General features: G+C 28.4%; 1 protein-coding gene across 2 annotated transcripts in view; it reads right to left on the reverse strand.

Moving 5' to 3' along the window:
* The window catches only part of LOC112597620 (integrin alpha-PS2), a 72116-nt gene that overhangs the window by 18684 nt on the left and 31528 nt on the right, over window positions 1-21904 (reverse strand). For both annotated transcript variants that reach the window (XM_025343735.1, XM_025343734.1), the window contains exons 3-4: window positions 17800-17921; window positions 4787-4884 (exon numbers count right to left, since the gene is read on the reverse strand). In XM_025343735.1, the coding sequence (XP_025199520.1) occupies window positions 4787-4884; window positions 17800-17921 (220 nt within the window). The remainder of the gene's footprint in view (window positions 1-4786; window positions 4885-17799; window positions 17922-21904) is intronic.

The following is a 21904-nucleotide window of genomic DNA, read 5'->3' on the forward strand; positions in this document are numbered from 1 at the left end:
TATATTATAAGAAAAACAGTGCTTTAGAATTTTGTCTTATGCAATATTACTATAACAACCACAATTGCTAAACATTTTAATAATGACAAGGAAACAGGAAAACATAGTGAATATATTTAAAAATATTAGTTGTTCGTGTTATATTGTAAAATAAAATGAAATTACACTGAAAAATATTTTCCGATTAGGCGAGTAGGAGTAGGTAACTGTATACCAATATAGAAGTCGGCAATGAGATCTGATTTAATAGGTATTATTAAGCATAAAGGACAATTCTAAGTAATAATCATTATATTATCCCGTGAAAACAATCGAAGAATAAAAAATTACATTCAAATCATTAAACAAAACTCTATAAAAATAACTTTACTTTTTTTTTATGGAATTGTAGTCACTACATATACATACATAAGTATAAGTATATCCCGTAATTGATTTATGTACAAAGTCTATGTCGTAAATACTAAATAGCCTCGAGATTTTTATATTGTACGTTTATGTTTGTTATCTTTACAAATACCAAATAGCATTTAAATAAAATCCAAGACAAATATACGTGTGAATTTCCATGCCACCTGGTGTTAGGTATTAATTACTTCACACGTTTGAAAGAAAGCATACACCTTTACTTAACCTACAGAACATACGTAGCACTACATGATAATAATATATTATATTAAACGCCTACGGTGGGAAATTATCGATCCTGTTACACGTACACAAGACACATTGTATAAATTGTATTAAACGATTGTAAATTCCTCGGTGCATTGAGCACACACATAATAATGTACAGAAGGTATTTATTTTGTAATATATTATGTTTTTGCGCTTTGGCTTATTAATGAATAATTAGTCTGTACAGTAAGACCGCTAAAATACCCGACTCGCTGTAAACTATATACGTTTCGCGTGCCTACATGTAATTACATTTTTTTACATGGCATAATATTATTATATATTACGTAGTACACATTTAATAGATATTATGTTTAATCAGTAAACGCTTTTAAACGAAATTGCATAATTGTTTGTTCACAAATTTGAATATTAATGCACATCGTTTTTTTTTTAACTCTTACACTATATTATTCACATTAATCGAAAAAAATCTTGTAACTATTACAATAATATTGACATATATTTCATTTTATTTTTATCATAGGTTGTTAAACTACACAACATTAATGTACTATAATTACAATTTTGAGGTCCCTCCATAAAAATATAATAAAGAGGTGACTTTACTTCGTAAACGGAAAACACCCATGCAGGTACAAGTATAGTAATAGGTATTAGTATATTTTTCAAATTGGTCGAACAAGGCGGGAGACTGACAAAAAATTTGTAAAATTCACTAAAAAAAATATTAATTTGCAAATTGTTCTAAAAACCAATTTGTAATTAATTTGAAAATTTTGGCATATTTTTCAAATCGATCGGATATAGTCCCCAGGCCTCTTCACAGCCATCGACGGCTGCATCACGAGAATAAAACGGCTCAACGGACATGGAAAAAAGGGCTGACGGCGATCGCATTATCTTCTGATTGACTGGCGTGCAGACGACGTGCAGGAAATTTCCTGCTCGCGATCTTGCCGTAAAATATACAACATGGTCAACAAATTTATATCACAGTCAAGGTAATCACTGCCCATGTATATGGTTTCAATTACTCGTAATCGTCATGTATATAATTGCAATATTTTCCGTTTATATGGGTCTTCCGTGACATAATATTTGTACTTAGTAGTCCGAGGAAAACAGCGGTTGGTGGTTGCCATCCTTTTTCTCAGTTCCGCCACCGGCATCGTTTCATCAAGCAGTTTTCGTGTCACCGTTCATTTAATGCGTATTAAACACTTATGTGGTATTTTTTTCATGGACATACATTTGTCTATTATATCTTATAATGTAATATTACTTTTTTTTTAACAAATAGTATTGCAATTTTTTCAAAGTATTTTTTATGTTTAGGTGTATTATTAATCTCGTTATTAAATTAGGGATAGGTTATCGAACTTATTGAATAACTTGAACTTCTATTAATTCGAAAAGTTCGAGAAAAATCATATTCGATATTGATACTAATATTATAAATATAGTATCACCCTTGAATACTATTATTTTTTCCTGCATATCCCTCTCTCTAATTAGTTTTCATGATGTTGTGATTGTGCAGTAAATTAAAGTATGAAAGTTAAAAATTTTCAAAAATAGTTCCAAGAAAAAAACTAAGTTTTTATTTGAGTTTATGAAAATTGAAGTTATTTATCCATTTCTAGTAATTGTGCAACAAATAATGTGTAATTGTCATTTCATTCTAGTTTTTATAATCATTATCAAAGATATATTGTATTTATATATTATGATTGGTTTTTAGAATATTCAATACTCTCATGATATGATCAATAAGTGACTAACCAAAATGTGATAGGTACGTGAAGTATATTTATTTCTTTGGTTTTGTAAACGACAAAAATAATATTGAATATACGATTTTAAAGACTTGTACGATTTTTAAAAGGTTTAAAAAGTTATTTTAAAATACTTAAGTTTGATGATTTTAATAAAATAATAATAATAAAAATAAACAACGAAATGTACAGAAATGAAACGATGAAAAAATTGTTTTTTAGGTTAAGTACATCGTATATTCGTATGTCATAAAATATTATACATATAAACACATTATACTTATTTATTTAATTTATCTTTTAATAAGCTAATCGATAAATAATTATCTTTTAACTATAAAATATTAGTAATACAACTAAATGAATTTTTAATCGTCTTAACAGTCGCGATGAGAACAAAATGACAATATCAAATTCTGTTTTAATATTACTCTATTACTATAGTAATACCTAAAGGTATTCAAAGTATTCAATGGAAAATTGTTTAAGATCCCATTATAGAACAAATGGTGAAATTTTTTTTTTTGAGTAAAATAGACATAAATTAATTAAAATATCATTGAAATTAATTGTATATTCGTATAGAAAATGCATGTTCAAAGTAAAGCGAAAGGTTAAGTTCAAAATGAGTAAAAACACTATCAATAAAGAATAGCGAGTCTATTTTTAAATATAAAAGTCTATTACTGTCATAATTATTTGGAAATTTTAGTAAAATTTATTAACTTTTGATATTTATTGAAATAATTTATAAAATATAAAATCTATGTTGATTGTCAATAATAGTTTGAATAACTTAAATTAACTACATATATATTATTTTATAATAAATATGCGTATAATTTATGTAATTTATATACTCGTAGTTCGTAAATAATTGGTAATAAAAACATGTTATATGTGGGTTAGAATATGGACTTAACTGCAGTAACAACTCAATTAGCGAGGAAAATTAGTATTATTATATAGACCTCCTGTGATTCTCCGTCCACGCCGATAATTAGACAAATTTAATTCGTGCAACCTATACTTAATTAAAAATGAAAATCGAAACGACGTTTTATTTAGATGCGTTTTAATAATAATAATATAAGGTGGAGTTTAATTATAATTTCGTTATGCCGAGAAGAGTAAAACATTAATAATTATTCGGATGATAAATCGATGTTGATTGATTGCAGTAGCCAACGGGTAGTAGATAATATATACCTATATTATACTTATGTAGGTACGACTGTCGACCGTTGTAAGAAAGAAACCTTTCGAACTCATGACAAATTTCGTAATAAATCACTCATACCTACAGCACACTATTATAAATATTAATGAGTCATTAGCATTCTATGGCCTTTATAAAATCCACTGATGACAAATAATGATGAGTAGTGGCGGTGCAGTTGTACGTAGTGAATTAACTTCACGTTAAAATACGCCAAAATTATTATTGTATTGTTGAAACGCGTATAAACTGTTTGCAAATTTCTGAGGGTAGGTATATTTTATGATGTAAAAAGTTTATTCGTAAGAGAGTTAAATGTTAGTGATTGCTTTAAATTAATGATTATTCTAGTAGTTATGTGAAAAATGTATATAAGGGTTTAAATTTTACTAAAATCGAAGCAGACATTTTACTGAGCGATTAACTGAAATCGAAAGGAAATATTGCTTCCACATGCGTTCACAATTCGACGGCGTGGGGGTTCGTAAAATGTATATGTGTTAGACAAAAACTGGTATATAATATTATGTTCACGCGTGACGAAATTTAATATAATACTAACCTACAACATCTTTTGTGTAATACGAAAAGCAACCTGATGTTTTATAGCACTTTATAATAGTCACAAGTTATACTAAGAGTTTAATACAAAAGGTTGGTCGACGGATGTCGCATTTCGATAGTTATCGGAATCAATGTAAATGGAGTAACTTAAAAGAAAATATACAATGTATTCTAATGTACGTACGTGTTAAAATAAATCACAATATTATTATAAATATAAGTAAACCATATAGATGCATCTACAGTATTAAAACGCCAGATTTCAGATTATTATTAAAATAATATTAACACAATAATCGAAAATAATTGAAATTGTGGACATTTGTTTATGGGTTGTTGAACGACTGGATATGTGAATGTGATGAAAATAGGTAAAAGCATTATAAATTTATTAAGTACCGGTAATTGGTAGGAAAAATTAAATTGAACTTAATCGAATAATACAGAGTAAACAATTGAATTAATTAATGAGGAACAATCTAATAATGAAACACTATACACACCCTTTGGGTTTTGAATATATTAAGTACCTAGGCAGTTAAACTGTTAATAATCTTAATAGTCACGACGAATGTTCAATATTTACCAAAACTACTCCATTGTCTCCAGAACTCCTTACGGTGGCGCCGAACCATTGACGTGACTTACTGTCTATTTGAATCCATTTGGATGAATTGTTGTTTCCTGTTTAAAAAAAATATATTTATTTTAATTGTGTTTGTTTAAGAGTTTGATTACAATATATTTTAAACATTTTCAAAGAATTGTTTAATTACAAATTTCTCGCACTTTGGTTTATAGATTTCAGTAATATGTTAAGCAGACTGAAAACACTGAAACCACATAAATGAACGGTACGAGTATATTATATTATTATTATATACAAAAAAAAAAAAAACGGTTTTGTGTAGATATTTACAATATAATATTATGATTTTTTCGTTTTATAATTATAAATTTATTAATAATTATTCGTAAGTATAAATTAATCGTAAAATATTGAGTTCATTATCAAAATCTTGGACTTTATTAAAAAGTAAAAATTGAGTATAAATTATTCAAATATTAAAAACTTCTAAAATTAATTAAAATATTTTATCTTAGCTTCTGATTAATGGATTTTTTTTTTAAATTGTTTTCTAGTAGTGATATATTTTAATAGATTAATAATTAACTACCTACGATAAACGCCTACTACATTACCTACTATATTTATACAGAGTGATTTATTTAACAGAATACATTCAGTATTTCAGAAAACATTAATGTTTTTGAAAATATTGCTTTAACATAATTTTTAGTTATTACAAAACAAATTTTTTTAGTATTTTTTTTATCGTTATCATTTTTAAAATTTTATCTGTAATATTTTGGTTAATAAAAATCAAATTTTAGTTAAGTAGTTAATTAATCATAGCTTTATAAGTATTTAAATTTTAGGTGAGTGGTATGGTGGTTTTTCATTTTGTGGGATATTCCTATACTTTCTCCACTTCATTAATAATAACTCATTAACTACCAATCTAAAATTCGATTTTATATAATATTATTAAATTACTTTATGAAATATATTGCTTTGGAGTAATGGATTTAAAAATTGCATGGTAACATTAAAAACAATTCGAAAATAATAACAATTAAAAATATAAAATATAAATTTTTAGAAAAATATTGTTAATTGATTGTTATGCAAAACAATAATAATTTTAAAAACGTGAATAATTTTTTAAATTATTAGTCTTATGTTAAATATATCACTCAGTATAGCTTATGTAAACACACAAAAATATCCAACAATTGCGACTGTGTAAGTTATAAATACGTAATTTACTAGACAGTACATCATAATAATATAGTAGAAAAACTAACTACACTATCAAATATCAATGATAGTAATATCGACATCGAGGTGCAATATTCTAAACTGCTATGACTCTAATCTACTTTAAGTTAATAGTACTATATGTCACATAATATTTATTTTTTTTAATTACCTACATTATATTAGATATATTTAAACAAAAATTCTCATAAAAATTTACCGCTCCCGAGTTTAGTCGGAGAGAGCGGATAATTGCTCATCCCGGACTTCGCTTAAACACGGGCCTGGATTCGCGTATAGCGGGTCATAGGTGTTGATATCAAAAGCAGCAGCATACACTGGGATCTATGACAATAACAATTTGCTTAACAATAGGCCCCGGCCATATGGCCATACATTTCTACAGTATAGGCTAACTGAATATAATACCAGCTACCTATAACAATTATTATTATTATATATTATGCACCGCGGCGAGTACTTATCCGTCTGCGCTGCAGCGGCCTGCAGCGTTTTGTAGTTATATATAGGTACGTATTACCAGCGGCGACAAAATTAATAATAATCGAATGCCACCACGCAGTAGCTGCTGTTGCTCTATAGTGGGTCAGATATGGACTTGCGGTGCGGATGGTTTGTGTACGTATATTGAAAAAACAATACCTAAATATAGTCAAGCCACTATATAAACTATACAAACTCGCGTAGAAGAGACGAATATATTATGTATGTGGTGTTGTGTGTTTTTTAACACCGAAGAACTCGGACGACCTTCTCTCTGTCTTTCTCTACGTACATTGCAGAGCACCGCGCACTATATAGCTGCAGCATCATCATCATCCGGACCACTTATGCACGGTCGACGGCGGTGTATGACATTTTATTTCTTATGTTTTTTTTTCCATCTTCTCGGAACGCGCTTTTCCTTAACCGGACGACTAGTTGTATTACGTACGCAGAATAAATAAAAAGAGTTTTGTTTGCGTACAGACGTCAAACCACCATCCGGATGATAATGTTATACGACCGCTGCTGCAGATCCGTTACCGGCGGTTTCTATATATAATATGTTTTTTCTTCTTCTTTATCTTCTTTTTCTTATTATTATTATTTTCAATCACTACTCTTATAAATATTATACTGTTGTTGTTCTATCCTCCTATAGAGTACCCTTTTCTCGTCGAGGTTAACGAACCCCACTTTCAAGTTCACTATAAAATGTACCAATTGTCACATTAAATAATTTTACCTGACCTATATAATGTTGCATAATAATGCACATTATTTTAGTAATACACAATTTATAGAATAATAATAATGATAGGTATATACCGACTATACGTCGGTATTATAATTTAATACAAACTTAATACTATAAAACGTTTGTATTGAATATTTGTATGTTGTATGTATATATATATACTCGTATATATTTAAAGAATTTAATTTAATAATTAAATATTAAGCAATAAACCATATGAATATTTTTGTTATTAGTAATGTGTTTGTAATAAGTATGTACATTTTATTTTAGAGTGTCTATCACCAAACATGTAATAAGTTAATTTTTATTAAACCAATAAGTTCTGTGCGTGTGTTCGTTAAAGGTCTCGAAATGTACCTATAGCTATATACTGAATGACTATTGTATTATTAGTTATTACCGTTTGATTGATTTCACGCGAGATACAATTCAATACAATGTGTTCAATCATTGGAACATAAAAAACCCTTCATTCATTTTCAGCTGTCAACAAGAAGCAAAAAGGATATAATATTAAAAAGTATAGTAGGTATACAGAGAATAGCTACCCTAAAACTAATTCAAAGTATAGGGTGATTTTTTTTTTAAATAGGGATAACTTTTCTCACGGAGTATTAGATTAAATATCTTATTAAATAAAATGTGTTAAATTCGACAAAAATCTCAACTTAAAGAAAAGTAAGTGATGAAAATTAAAATTATCAAATTTATTATTCGATCAAACACATAAAAGTTATTTTATTTTATTAAAAAAATTTGTTTTTATGTGTGTAATATTGACTAAAATACAATTGTAATAAAAAGTATTAGACAGCCATATTGAAGCATATAAATGTTTGCTTATTTGTGTATTTTAGTACCCTTAGACCTTAACTTCATTGTAAAATATTTGAAATTGGTGCAAATGTACATAATGAAAAATAACAAAAATATATTATTGTGGTCATAATGGCTTCAATATCTTAAAAGAGAATTGAATGAATGAAATAAAATATTTCTAATAGATTTAAATTAAAAATAACTAACAAGTGTTAAACACTTACTGTAAACTTTCCAAGTATTTGTTATAGTTTGAAATATATTTCTTTTTTTTTTTTCATACTTTTTAACTAATAAGCTAGGTAACATATTATACTAATTATTATACGAATATTTTGTTTATTTTAATTTAAATGTCTTCGTTTAAATACACTTTTACATAATATTTCGTTTTTATAATGCGTACAAATATTAAATGTTATATTTGTTTTCCTTTTTATCAAAATTTTATTAAAGTATTATTTTTTTTTTTAAATATTTAAAGCATATTCATAAAAATCCACAATGAGTATGGCCTACAGGTATATTGTAGAGATGTACTATATACACTAGGGTTGAATATGTATTACTATAATAGACATTACATTATATAAAAAAAACTTACAATGATTTCTCATTTATGAATTTACAACAATACAACTTATTTACTACCTTAATAGTACTTACAATTGAATACTAACCCACCGTTCACGATGTACTTGTTGATGATTTATTTACTTTAAATGCAATGTTACGCAATGCGTGATTTGTAAGTATAATAGAGGATTGTAATGTAAATTAAATAATTCTAAGTCATCGTCTTGTTATGTATCATTTTTTATGTTTGATATTAAAATATAATATTATCTAGGAAGTTAACTGAGTTACTCGTTTACAAAGCTAATAATGAATTATTAATTAATAATAGGTAATAATTTATAAATAGGTATTTTAATAAATGTCTTGGTTACTTTTTATAGCGCGTTTGAATACATTTCAACAAAAACCAAAAATCTATGTAACACGATTTATTTATTTTTTTTTTAACAATTCGTTCGTACTTGTCAAATTTATAATTTAATTGAATCAAATCAAAAAATACAAATTGTGAAACAAGTATATACAATTTGTAGGCAGGTACAGTTCACAGTTTCAATATAATTTTATTATGTACGATATGTTGCCCTAACAAAACGAAATGTTTTTTTTCGAGACCAGTTCAAAAGTATTCCACGTGACAGCGTGCAAAAAACAGAGGAACCTTGGAATACAGACGTGAAAACAGGGTGATCACGAGATGTATTTGAAAGAGAGAAAAAATAAGAAAAGAAAAACATACAGTCACACATTTGTATAGCGGTCGTCTCCTGTGTGCGTATTATACACATATATTACATAATATAATATATATAATATATATATATATATATATATATACATATACATATCTGGCATCTATACTATATATTCTGTATAGAAACCAATTTGTAATTTGTCTCATGCTTGATCTATCGTCCAACAGAATCAATTCCGTGTTTGCGTCTGGGATGTGATTTTTTTTTACTTGTAGCCGTTTTGAGAAAAAACGGACATGCTCCACCACCGTACGACGTATGTCGTGTAGAATAGTATATCGTCACACGGCATCAACGGCAGCAGCAGCAGCAGCAGCAGCAGCAGCAGCAACGGCGGCGGCAACAGAGACTAAAACGGGTTTATATATATATATTATGTATAAGTATATCGACGGCCCGGGCTTTTTTCCCTTGTTTTTTTTTTCATTTATCCCCTCGTCATGCCGCCTGGTCATTCGCGTCTCCTTTGCCCCACATATTCTGTTTATCGGCAAAATTTACATTGAAAAAGAATTACAAACAAAAAGAAAATCTCGGGTGGTTTGATAAAAAAAAAAAAATAAATAAATAAAAAAAAAAATATTGCATTCCGTTTGATATACGTTTGGTGCGGTGGCCTGACGACAGTTGAATGCCGATCTGTTCTTGCCTGGAAGCAAGTGCCGTTTCGTGTTTTGCTAAATTTTTTTATTATTATTATATGCGACTGCCCTCTGTAATACGCCGAAAGATATTTTTTCCCAGACCATAACATAATATTATATCCCGACAATCTACGATAATATGCGACATGCGATTATCGATGTGTATATACATATATATATATATATATATATAAACGAACCCGCCAATGAAGGCATTTTATATGTGAATACATATAACCAAACACATGATGATCTATGTACATGATATATATTGGCACATTATCGCAGACAAATACTAATAAATTAATGTTTTTTTTCCTCTTTTAATATGACACTTATACTCTGAAAATTATTCCAATACATCAGGATGTCAGGATCTGAATTTGTCAAATCGTTTTTATTTAATACTAAATTTATCTATTGATAGTGTATTTCAATTGTTTAATATATTTTAATCTTAAACGACCAAGTTTTTCAATCGAGAAGCAAATTAGAATATTTGTAATAATAGTAATTTATCGAAAAAAATATATTATTCAAAATCAGAAATTTTATATAAAATTTAAAATTGTTCCCACACATTATGCGTATTAAATATGTAGATAATAATAGCAATTAAATAATTAAATAAATACTATTAAAACATTTATATTTATCAATAGTTTAAGTAATAATTAGAAATTTTAATCTTAATTATAATCGCTATTTAATTTGATTTTAATATGAGAAAATAAAAACGAAATACGCATAAATAGCCATCTTAATTTTTAACAATAAAGTAAAATATATTTAAAATGATATTAAAAGAGAATTAAGTAAGAAAGTAACTGGGTCACTATACATAATTCACATTTAAAATATGTGAACCCTTTATAATGACCATACATTTTTTTAAAATATTTTACTCTATGCTAGAATTATTTTTATTGACACATATAAGTATATAATATATTATATATTTAATATTTTTTATTCGATTTAGACTGAAATAATTAAATTAAAGTAAATTGCAATTATGTATGATAAACATAGGTTATATGATTGAGTGTTGACCTACTATCCAATTTTCCCATTCAAAATAACATTGAATTTAGCATGAGAATTTGTAATGATATTGAATATAAATGTATTTTATTTGTATTATTTATAATAATGTATGTGCGTCTTTCAATTTTAAAATTGCATATTATATTACAAACCAGCTGTAGTTGAAGAATTTATACGAGTGAACAATTACGGTAGACATAAATTAAGATCAACGGACGGCGATTTCGTCGTAACCATCATGTCACCGAGTATCGCGGTATACCGATACGATATTGCTGTGTATAATATAATGTATAATGGTTAACTAAAATGTACGCGTGCCTATTCCTCAGTAAGCGATAAAGCATTGCCGCCGTACGTCAGCATTTTAGATCGACAAGAGTTTTCCGACATCTCGTTATTAAAGGTACATACGAAATACGATTATACGATATTATTATCATAATAAAATAATTAAATACATGTAATATTATAATACTATATAGATAAATATAATATATAGCTATATTATCCGACTTAATGCGATTTTAAATTAATCTATATTTCTATTGTTTACCATTTGGTTTCAGTTGAAGTATATAATACAAATACAATTACAAACATTTTGATTGAAAAATTATGATTTTATGCAACCATAATTATCTTTCTTAATTCTAAACTTGTTTTTGATCTAAACTCAAAAAACTGGAGAAAGATTCTACAAATGTTTAAAGGCTGGTGAAAATCCGATATGGTCAAGAATGTCTTAATGTGTTAACAAAAAAAAAAATAATAATAATCAGAACTAAGAAAGTAATCATTATTGTAAATTGTGCTCATAAGTAATTGATTTTAATTTTTTTTTTTCAGTTAAATTTTAACATTACTTAAGTAATCTACAAGAATTGAAAAAATATGCTATAAAAACTTTCCGAGTGCTATACGGAATCTATTGGTAAAATTTTAATTGAAAACAGTTCCGTGGTTTTTGAAGCTACAGAAGACAAGTAAAAAAACATTCATTTTTATATACCTATACTTACTGTATATATATATAATATATATTATAAATTATGCATTGATGACGACGACCTCAGCGTTGATGAATGTCCTGAATATATTTTTTTAAGACATTCCATTTGACTATGACGTAAATACTATGCGTACATATTATGGCATGCTCATATTGATACTGTTAAGATAATACGATAAAATGTGCGCAGCGATTTAATCGATAAACAATTGTGTATTACAACGCGGAGACTTCAACGACTATTATATGCGTTACGTATATAACGACGATTCTCAAGGGGAAAATCACGTAAAAAATTATTATATGGGGTGTCAAAGCTACTTTTTTGAAACTAACTGAACGTAGGTTAGGCTGTCGATTATTACAGTTGTAGATTTTTGTGCATTTGAAAAAAAACTTTTATATGATTTCAAGTAAACTTAAATTATACGAGTATATCCTCTGTAGCCACTTAATTTAATGTTTTTTACTTATAAACTTTAAAAACTTGAAAATAAATAATAAAAATATTAACCAAATATATTGTGAAATATTCGCGTATTGTTCAGAAACGTTAGGTCGTTTTAGACCAAATCTAAGAATTATCAATAAAAATAAAAGAAGTAGAGACCAAAAACAGAGGTAAAAACCAAAATAAATAACGTGTTAAAAACTTTTTTTTCCTCGTAGAAATATAATTCTTGGGCATATATACTTGCGCCAACGTTATACGTATTATATATAGATTATAGATATTCAAATATTTTACTTTCTAAAAAATTACATAATTTTCCAAAGACTCGAAAATGTACGGGGATCAAAAAAAAATTTCACCCTGTATCGTTTAAATACGGGTGGGGGGGAGGTGCGTTATGATGGGGTGTCGAGAGATATTCCGCAGATACTACGTATATAATACGGCAGACACCATAAATTTACGTGGGCACGCTACAACGGGGATAAACGGTGTGCATATCAATGTGTACGCCGGCCCAGGCTGATGCGTACATATTTTTATTATTATAAATTATAATATATATAAAAACGGGTACGGGAAACGTCCGCGGTTCACGACGGCGGACGTTTATACCGCGGCGCGCATGGAATACAGATGACTCGTATTATGTGATTATATTATATTGTATATACGCGCTATTTGTCTTTCGGACTTTCGACGTGTGTGTATAATGTTTATAATAAACATATTATAATAGGTATATATATGCTGCAGCGGCTACTATACGCACTGTACATCAGTGTACACATACGCACACACATATACATAATATAATAAATATATTATTATTATTATTTACGTCTAGGTTACCTGCCTAGTACCTACTGTACCTATATTTGTTATCAAGATCGGAGTGGCAAATTTATTTCATATAATAGGTATAATATACTATGTATATTATTTATAGCCATAGCCCAGTGACGATGTTTTTCAGTCAACAGCAGAGTCCCGTTTGACAAATGCCCGAGACAGACGAGAAGTGCTAGTCGATTATAATATGCACTGCAGTACATACATATCAGGTATGACGTACAGAACATAAACCTGCGCATACAGTATTATTTATTATTATTATTATTACTCTAGTTGGTAAAGATATCTATGTACAAATGGTTGATAATAAGTTATGGCTATACGGTGGTACACTAAAATGAAGATACTCCTGCAGTACAGTGGAATAGCCATACTTCATATTGTATATTTGTTTATTTCTTCTCGGAAAAATTCGAGTTATACGGTTAGCATGGAATTTTATAAATGAAAAAAGTTGTGTAGCCGTTCTAGAGTAAAATTATTAATAATTAACTCAAATTTATTTTTAGAAGTATTACGATGACCATCGATATGATACATACTTAAAATGAAAAAAAAAATAGTCTTTCGTGTGTGACAGTGACATGCGTATGTCCTTACAGAAATTACTCCTTATGTTAATGATTAAAGGGTTTAGAAATTATAGAAGTTAAAATCAATAAACATAAGATACTCGTATAGATATGCATATAAATATTCACATAAAATAACTATAATATGCTAATTAATATGTTAAATAATATGCAAAAAAGTGGCCTGGTGCGGCGCGATGGTTGGCGCCTCAGTTACTAATGTGTTCTAAGGTCAAGCATTAGCCGTCGTCGCTAACTCTTGGATGGGTGACCACCCGGGTTATTAGTGACAAATCCATGACGCACACACATACACTTGTGTTTCAGCCCAACAAAACAAACCCTACACAAAAAACCTACTGTTCCTATCCACAGCTAATGGCCGTAGTTTCCGGGCTTAAAGTAAGACTAATAAAAAAAAAAAAATAATAAAAAAAAATGTAAAACTTTAGTTAAATTTTTTTTAATAGTTTATATTATTATTATATTAATAGGCTAAAATATGTTCTATAAATGTATTTGATGAATTACGTCGGTGTACATTATAATAATGGGTTCAAGAAGTAGCTTTTTTTAGACATAAGTCTCTGTGAAGAGAATAGACTTGTTTCGTTAAATTTCAATAAACTTATTCAGGGAGTAATCATCTTTAATATTTTTACAGCAAAAATGTCTATCAATATATATTATTTTCATCAAATTCTTCTTCAGAATATATTTTTTTTGTGTATTAGAAGATAACATTCGCGACCATAATATTTGTACACCGTTTCTGTAACATTGTATGAAACACATGATGTATAAAAATTATCGCGCATAATAATTTTTAGGTACCTACTAAAATGTTACCTAAATACATATAAATTATTTGATAAGAAATAAATCAAATATATTGAAATATTTTATTGAAATTTGTACTTCAGTTATTAGTTTAAAATGTTTTATTCTTCACCTATAAAAAGTAAATGCAAATTATGAGTCCGTGTTTAAATTTTCTATTACTTTTAACTTATAAGTTAGGCTATTAGGCATCAATTTTTCTTAGACAAAACAATGTGATAATAAAAAACCATTTCTATTAAACGTATATGTATATTTCATTAAAATTCTATTATGTTTGTAAGCCATTAAAAAAATACTATTATTTAGAATAATCAATTTGAACACGATAATATTATTTTGATATTTTGATGCATGAATTAAAAAACACACAATTAGAATACTAAATTTTATCACATTTTTTAGTTGGATATTTTTATTTGATTTTTTTAATGATTGTATTTTTTTTTTATATAGTTGCATTGTCTGCCTATACCTACATTCCTATAAAGTTTAAATGAAAAAAAATAATGCTTAACATTACAGTTAAAGAAGCTCTTTAGTTTACATTAGTTTAACTCAATATTACTTGCAACCATTACATGAACATGGGTAATAACCGTCTGTTCAATAATATAACATTCATCGTTAAAAAGGTTAGCACTCCACCAGCTCAATTAGACACCTATGAATATATACGTATATATAGATGGCGAATAGAAGTAGTCTGAAGCATCCTTATAAGACGTCATTAATTACGAAATTATATATAAAAGACTGTAATAATATTATTATAATGTATATGTATAGCGCGGTATAGGTATTGCCGCCAACGACTCTATTTAATTTAGTAGCAAGGAAATACGAATATTATCATAGTACTTATACATATAGGTACGCATTAAAACTAAGATTATATTTTTTTCTTTTTCTTTAACGTCGCTTTCACGCTCGTTCTTCGCCGGGTCTATTAACTCGTGATTCACATATACCAGTAATCATAAAAACCAGACTATCGGTGCACTTTTTTCTCTCTTTATTTTGTTTTTCTGTTCAATCCGTTTCAGTTTTCCTGACCACAACCTTTTATTCGTTGCCGCGTACAAGTTTCTACGAAATATAATGATAATACTGTAATAATAATAATAATAATAATAATAATAATAATAATAAATTTCACTTCGTTTTGGCCTCCGGCCTCGCGGTGTGTATACCGTAGCACATTCCGCGGCCATCTGTTCAATCGTATATTATAAAATGTACAATATATTATATTATATTAAATGCACTACATGCAGAGCATATTCATACGCACACATATATGTTTAATATAAAATAATAAATAATAATGTATAATATAGCACCGTAAGTCGTATCATTTCTTCTATTCGCACGCGACAATTCTGCGCGGATTATTTACCGCACCTCCCGATGCCCAACCCAGCAACGCAGCGTCTAAAGAGGCGTTATATTTCATAACACACCCGGCGAGCACCTCAAAAATAGCGCATATTATTAAAATATGTGTAAGCGATAGTTGTCCAAAAATGTACCTATATGGCTATATTATAGATACATAACAAATAATAATCAAGTGCGAGGTTATTCTAGCTCAGAACATGCTATAATGCTATATTATCCCCAGTCCCATTTTGTAATCGTGTCATTGCCAAAATCAACCTTACATAAATACTAAATATTCTATTAGATTATTAAACAGAATAACTAACTTATATAATTTTTCTTAATAATCATTATTTTTTAATTTCATTAGCATATTTTTAATGTTTATTACATATTTTTTATATGTTGTTGCATTGCATCTTCCTACCTAATCATCTGCTATTTAAATTAATATAAATTGTACGTCTGTGATTTGTAGCAAATGCATTTTTTGCTGTACACAATATATAGTTCTTTTAATACAATTTTCCAATCATATGTTATACGTATAAAATATAATTTTAAAACTTTCATTTTCAACACATTTTTATATTTTATACAAAAATTTTGTACGTTTTATTTTCATATTTAAAAAAAAGTTTTTATACTTCAGAAATAAATGTTACGATTAGATAATTTTATTATACTAAATTAATTTTTGAAATATTGTTTACATAACATACATTGATCTAATGTGAAAAATAAGATAGAATTTTAGTATTAGAAATTTTTTTTCCTAAGTTGTAATATATTATTATTTATTTAGGAGCTTATACACAACTTAAACAGTCATTTAGGTAGTTCTGATTATATAAATAATAATAAAAAAAAATTAATTGATTTTAAACTCTAAATTTATTTTGTATAAATCGACTATTTCACGAACACATTTTTCTTCAGTATGTATTCGTATATATATATTATATAGAATTAGAAAAAAATGGTTTTTGTAAAATTAGTATTTAAATAGATTAGGTCTTTAATATAAGAACCTACTATAAATTATAAAAGATTGATGGCTTCTTTGAAAATGTCGAAGTATCTAAATAATTGAAAATATGGTATATGAGTAGTACTTATAAAAATTTTAAAATTTTGAATTTTAATAAATGCATTACTTAAGTTAAAAAGGAGGATGTGCATGAATGATGAATCATTCTGTGTATTTATGTGCCGTCAAGTCGGGTAACACGGCTCGCGATACCTAAGCTATATCGTACATTTTATAACTGCATAACCATATATACACTCTAAATATGTATGTATTATACAGTAGGTATATTATATTATAATTTATACATTTGGTTAATGTCTTCATATACGATAGCGACTCGTATATTATGTACGACACGAGTCGTAAATTATACGATGGCCGTGTCCAATAATAATAACGGCCGCGGCGCTTTTTACAACAGATCGGTCGGTCGGTCGGTCGGTCGCGGTCCGTCCGTCCGTCGACTCGCTGCAGTGTATATATATTATATAACGCTGCTGGCAGGCGTGAGAAAACTCACCTCTCATGTCGAACGGTATCTGCTCGCAATCGTCCTCCCTGGTCGTGCCGCATTTGAACACAGCGCCGCCCTTTTCGACGCCCGGCTGTGGCGTCTGCGCCTCCGGTGCTCCGATCAGCAGCCTGGAAAACCGTACACGAATGTCATTGGTATTATTATATAATATACGCGCGTACATGGCATGTAATAATAAATAATATATAATGATGATGTAATTGAATTATTATCAGAGGATTTACCGTGTTATTATTATCGTACGCAGTTATGGGGGAGGTACGTAGAATAACTTAATGTTAAAAAAGAAAAAAGCGAAAATTGCTCAATCCGAAAAAACTATCGGTTTTGTGTAGGTATAATGCGTGCGCACACGCATTAGCAGCATCCTCGTACGTTTAGATGCACATTATATCATGCGCGTAGTATTGTAATGTATGAGATTACACGTTTTGTGTTTATCGTATAGGCAATTTCGTCAATCCTATTACACATGTACATGTACGCTTTGGGCTAAAATCGGGTGCAGGCAGGAAGCAGTGTAAATTGCCAGCAAGCGCGAGTCATATACATTATCTACGCACACACTGACGTTAGACTTCTATATTGGAGATATAAGACGAGCGCATTGGTCCGTAACTCGAAACGTCACTATATAAGCATACGACGAGACGAATACATAATATCATAATAAATATAGTATATATTTATACCAATAATAATAGCAGTATAACAAGCCAAGGATAGAATCGGACGTTCGTCGTTACCGGCGTTTTAGAAATTGAAAAGTTACGGTTTGGAAATAGCTACCGGGCGATTCATTTAAATGACTACACTAATTTTTTAAGTGAATTCTTTTGATTTTTATAGTAGATAAACAGAGCATTTCATAAAACAATCCGATTTTCACTATTTTTTTTTATCGTCTTGTTATATTTTTAGTTTCATTATCATAAACAGAATACTACTCAATTTTTATGAATAAATATCGAATATTATATACAAATGTTTATTTTTATATTAATTTGAAGATTATATGAGAAGAGGTGGTCTACTCATCAAAACTTTGATAAAAATTAAGAAAATTATTTATTCAATGTCCGATATCATTACATTTGAAATACGAATATTTTGTTTCCGAAATAAAAACATTTCTTTTCTTTCAAAACTACAAAAATGTACTAAAGAATTAGTGTAATCAATTAAATAGATCACCCTGTATGGAGAAAAAAAAATAATACTTCAAAACAATTTTTAGCGATGTAAACAAACACGAGTTGTTGTATTGGTACTTAAAATATATGTCCTGTTTACTAGAGATTATTGACAGTAAACATAAAATCACGTATGTAACATAATGCGTTTTTATTCCCGCGTATAATATGTATACGATCGTTGGATAATACGGATTATTACTACAGTGTGTAATATGACAAAGTTTTATACGACTGCGGATTGCACGAAGTATTACAATTATTATTATAATGAATACACGATATCGTATGTAGTTGTACAAAGTGTATAAACAACACACATAACGCGGTTCGCGGACAACATCATAATAGTGCTCGACGACCGATTACTGAAATAAAAATTCTTAATCGTTTTTTCATATTATAATAATATTAATAATAGCGTTAGGTCGGAAAACCGCATAAATAATTATGTGCTCGACGGCGATTATACGTATACATATAAGTACGATCACAGCTATTGTACACAGTACTACAAAAATAAGAAGAAGAGAAGAAGAAGAGTAAAATCACGATAACACTGATTTAGCCGGCGTCTTCGTATATGATGTTGTATGCATTTAAACTCGCACGACAGTCGTTAATTATTAATGCAACGCCGAGACACGCGTAATGTGTACATACGACGTATTATGCACGTAGTGTGTGTAGAAAATCGCGTGCTCGTCGAAGAAATGCCTGGACGCTAATAGCTTCAATGACGGTAAGTGGTTTTGTCGGTCTATTACTAAAACTGCTAAACGATTATCGAATGAATTTATAAAACGCACACCACGTATTATCATACGACAATATGATATTACTTACGTTTAACGTTATGTGTTTAATATACATCGGGTCTCGTTTTCGACGCCTTTCTTAAACACTGCACTGACCCGACACCGTGTAGGGTATATGTATCGTTTTCGTATATATTATGTAATAGAAAATTTCTATATAGTTACGGAATTCTAATGGAAAATCGTGATCGAATTACCAACATATACCTACGAGTTGTGTATATACACACTCGGTACAACCTACCATGTGTTTTATACCTATATATATACATTATACGTATATAAGTACCTATTTATAATAAACTGCAGTAGGTATACCTTTACGAATTTCAACGTGTGTTAAATAAAGCTTCTAAAATATTTATGTACTTTAATAATATGTAGAGATACGTTGCACATTTCCATTTACGGGCACATATTAAATTATAATATAGAGGTACACGTGTATTAGAACCTAGAGAGTAGAGGTTATCAGGACTTGGGTACATGTAATATTTTTTAGTAGCTGCTGCAGTGTATATTATAATAAACATTTATCGCTAGAATTTGTTTATACATACATAGTTCATCATACCATTGCCATTTAAGTAACAACAATAAATGTATAAAAAATGTAAAAATAAAATAAATTCTGCAAATGTATATATAATATATATATACGTGAATTTAGATTGAAAAATCAGAAATTTCTTCGTGTATAAAGAGTAAAGATATTACAATTAACAATGATACTCCCAAAAAAAAAATTGAATTAATTCACGTAGTTGATAAAAAACCAACTATAAAATGTGATCAACATAATGATATTATAGGTATCTATAGTATATATATGCATTACTTTAATATATCCGACCAATGTCCATTATTTAACAAATGTAATTTTTATTGTTGTTTTTTGTTATTCCACTTTATACGTCAACGATAAGTTTAATCTGTAACTAATGATTTTTCCCTAAAATTATATCTCCAAATCGTACATCATTTAACACTTAACGCGATATAGTTTTACTAAAAATATAAAATAAATATATTGCTTATATACCTATGTACTTAAACCTTAAACAGTGCGGTACTACAGCTAGTGCCTAAGGCATAATTGCACATCAATAAAACGTAGGTACAAAAATTAATGTATAACTATTATTATTGCTATATGGTCACTATTTAAACAAATTAAATTACACTTTTAGTTAGTAGTTAAAAAACCACAGGTGTACAGTACTATGTTGTATAAGGAAATGTAATAATAAAGTAATTAAAAAAGGTTATATTTATATTAAGTAGAAATTAAAGTATAATATACGAATATGATAAAATGATTTTGTTTTAGGTTCTAAGGAGAGCAAAGAAATTTGATACTTGGAAAACTTTCTAGCTTATTTAAATTTATTAGTTTATAAATGTCTCATTTATATATCTGTTTAACTGAAGAGGATAACAAAAACTGGTCACTTTGAAACTTAATATAAATACGATTTAATTGTAAATTAATATTGTACTTAGTACAGTAACAAAACTTAAAAAAAAAATAATTGTCTTTAGATTTTAACTACAAATACAATTATTGTTTACAATGTTAATAAATTTATTACATTTATAAATGATAACAACAATACAACACTAGATAGTAACCACTAGGTATTTAAAAAAATCTCCTTGGGTATTTGAGTAAGTAATTATTATAAAGTTATGCGTATTGTTTTTTACACATTGTTGTCTGATTATTGTATTAATTTTATTTTATTTTCAAATTACATGCAATTTACAACGGGTTTATTTTCAGACCACCCCGGAATTTCAATAATTTAGCAAACACTGGTAACCAAAGACAAAGGACCCTTCCGGCCGTATTTAATGGCTCGTGACCCGGTTTCCTGTGTTAAAAAAAAATCGAACAAAAAATGGATCACTGGGTCTATATAGAGGTAATAAATTAAGAGAGTGGGGAGCAGAAACAAAGTAATACCGATCGACTGTTCGTAGAGTGATAAAATCCCGTGCTTAGAATATTCACCGCGGAGAGGTCAAAGAAGCCACACCCTGATGTTTGTGTATATAATTCAGGGCGTTGCGTTTCAA

The sequence above is a fragment of the Melanaphis sacchari genome, unplaced genomic scaffold, assembly GCF_002803265.2.
Source record: "Melanaphis sacchari strain LSU unplaced genomic scaffold, SCAv2.0 Contig42_pilon_pilon, whole genome shotgun sequence".
Lineage (NCBI taxonomy): Eukaryota > Metazoa > Arthropoda > Insecta > Hemiptera > Aphididae > Melanaphis > Melanaphis sacchari.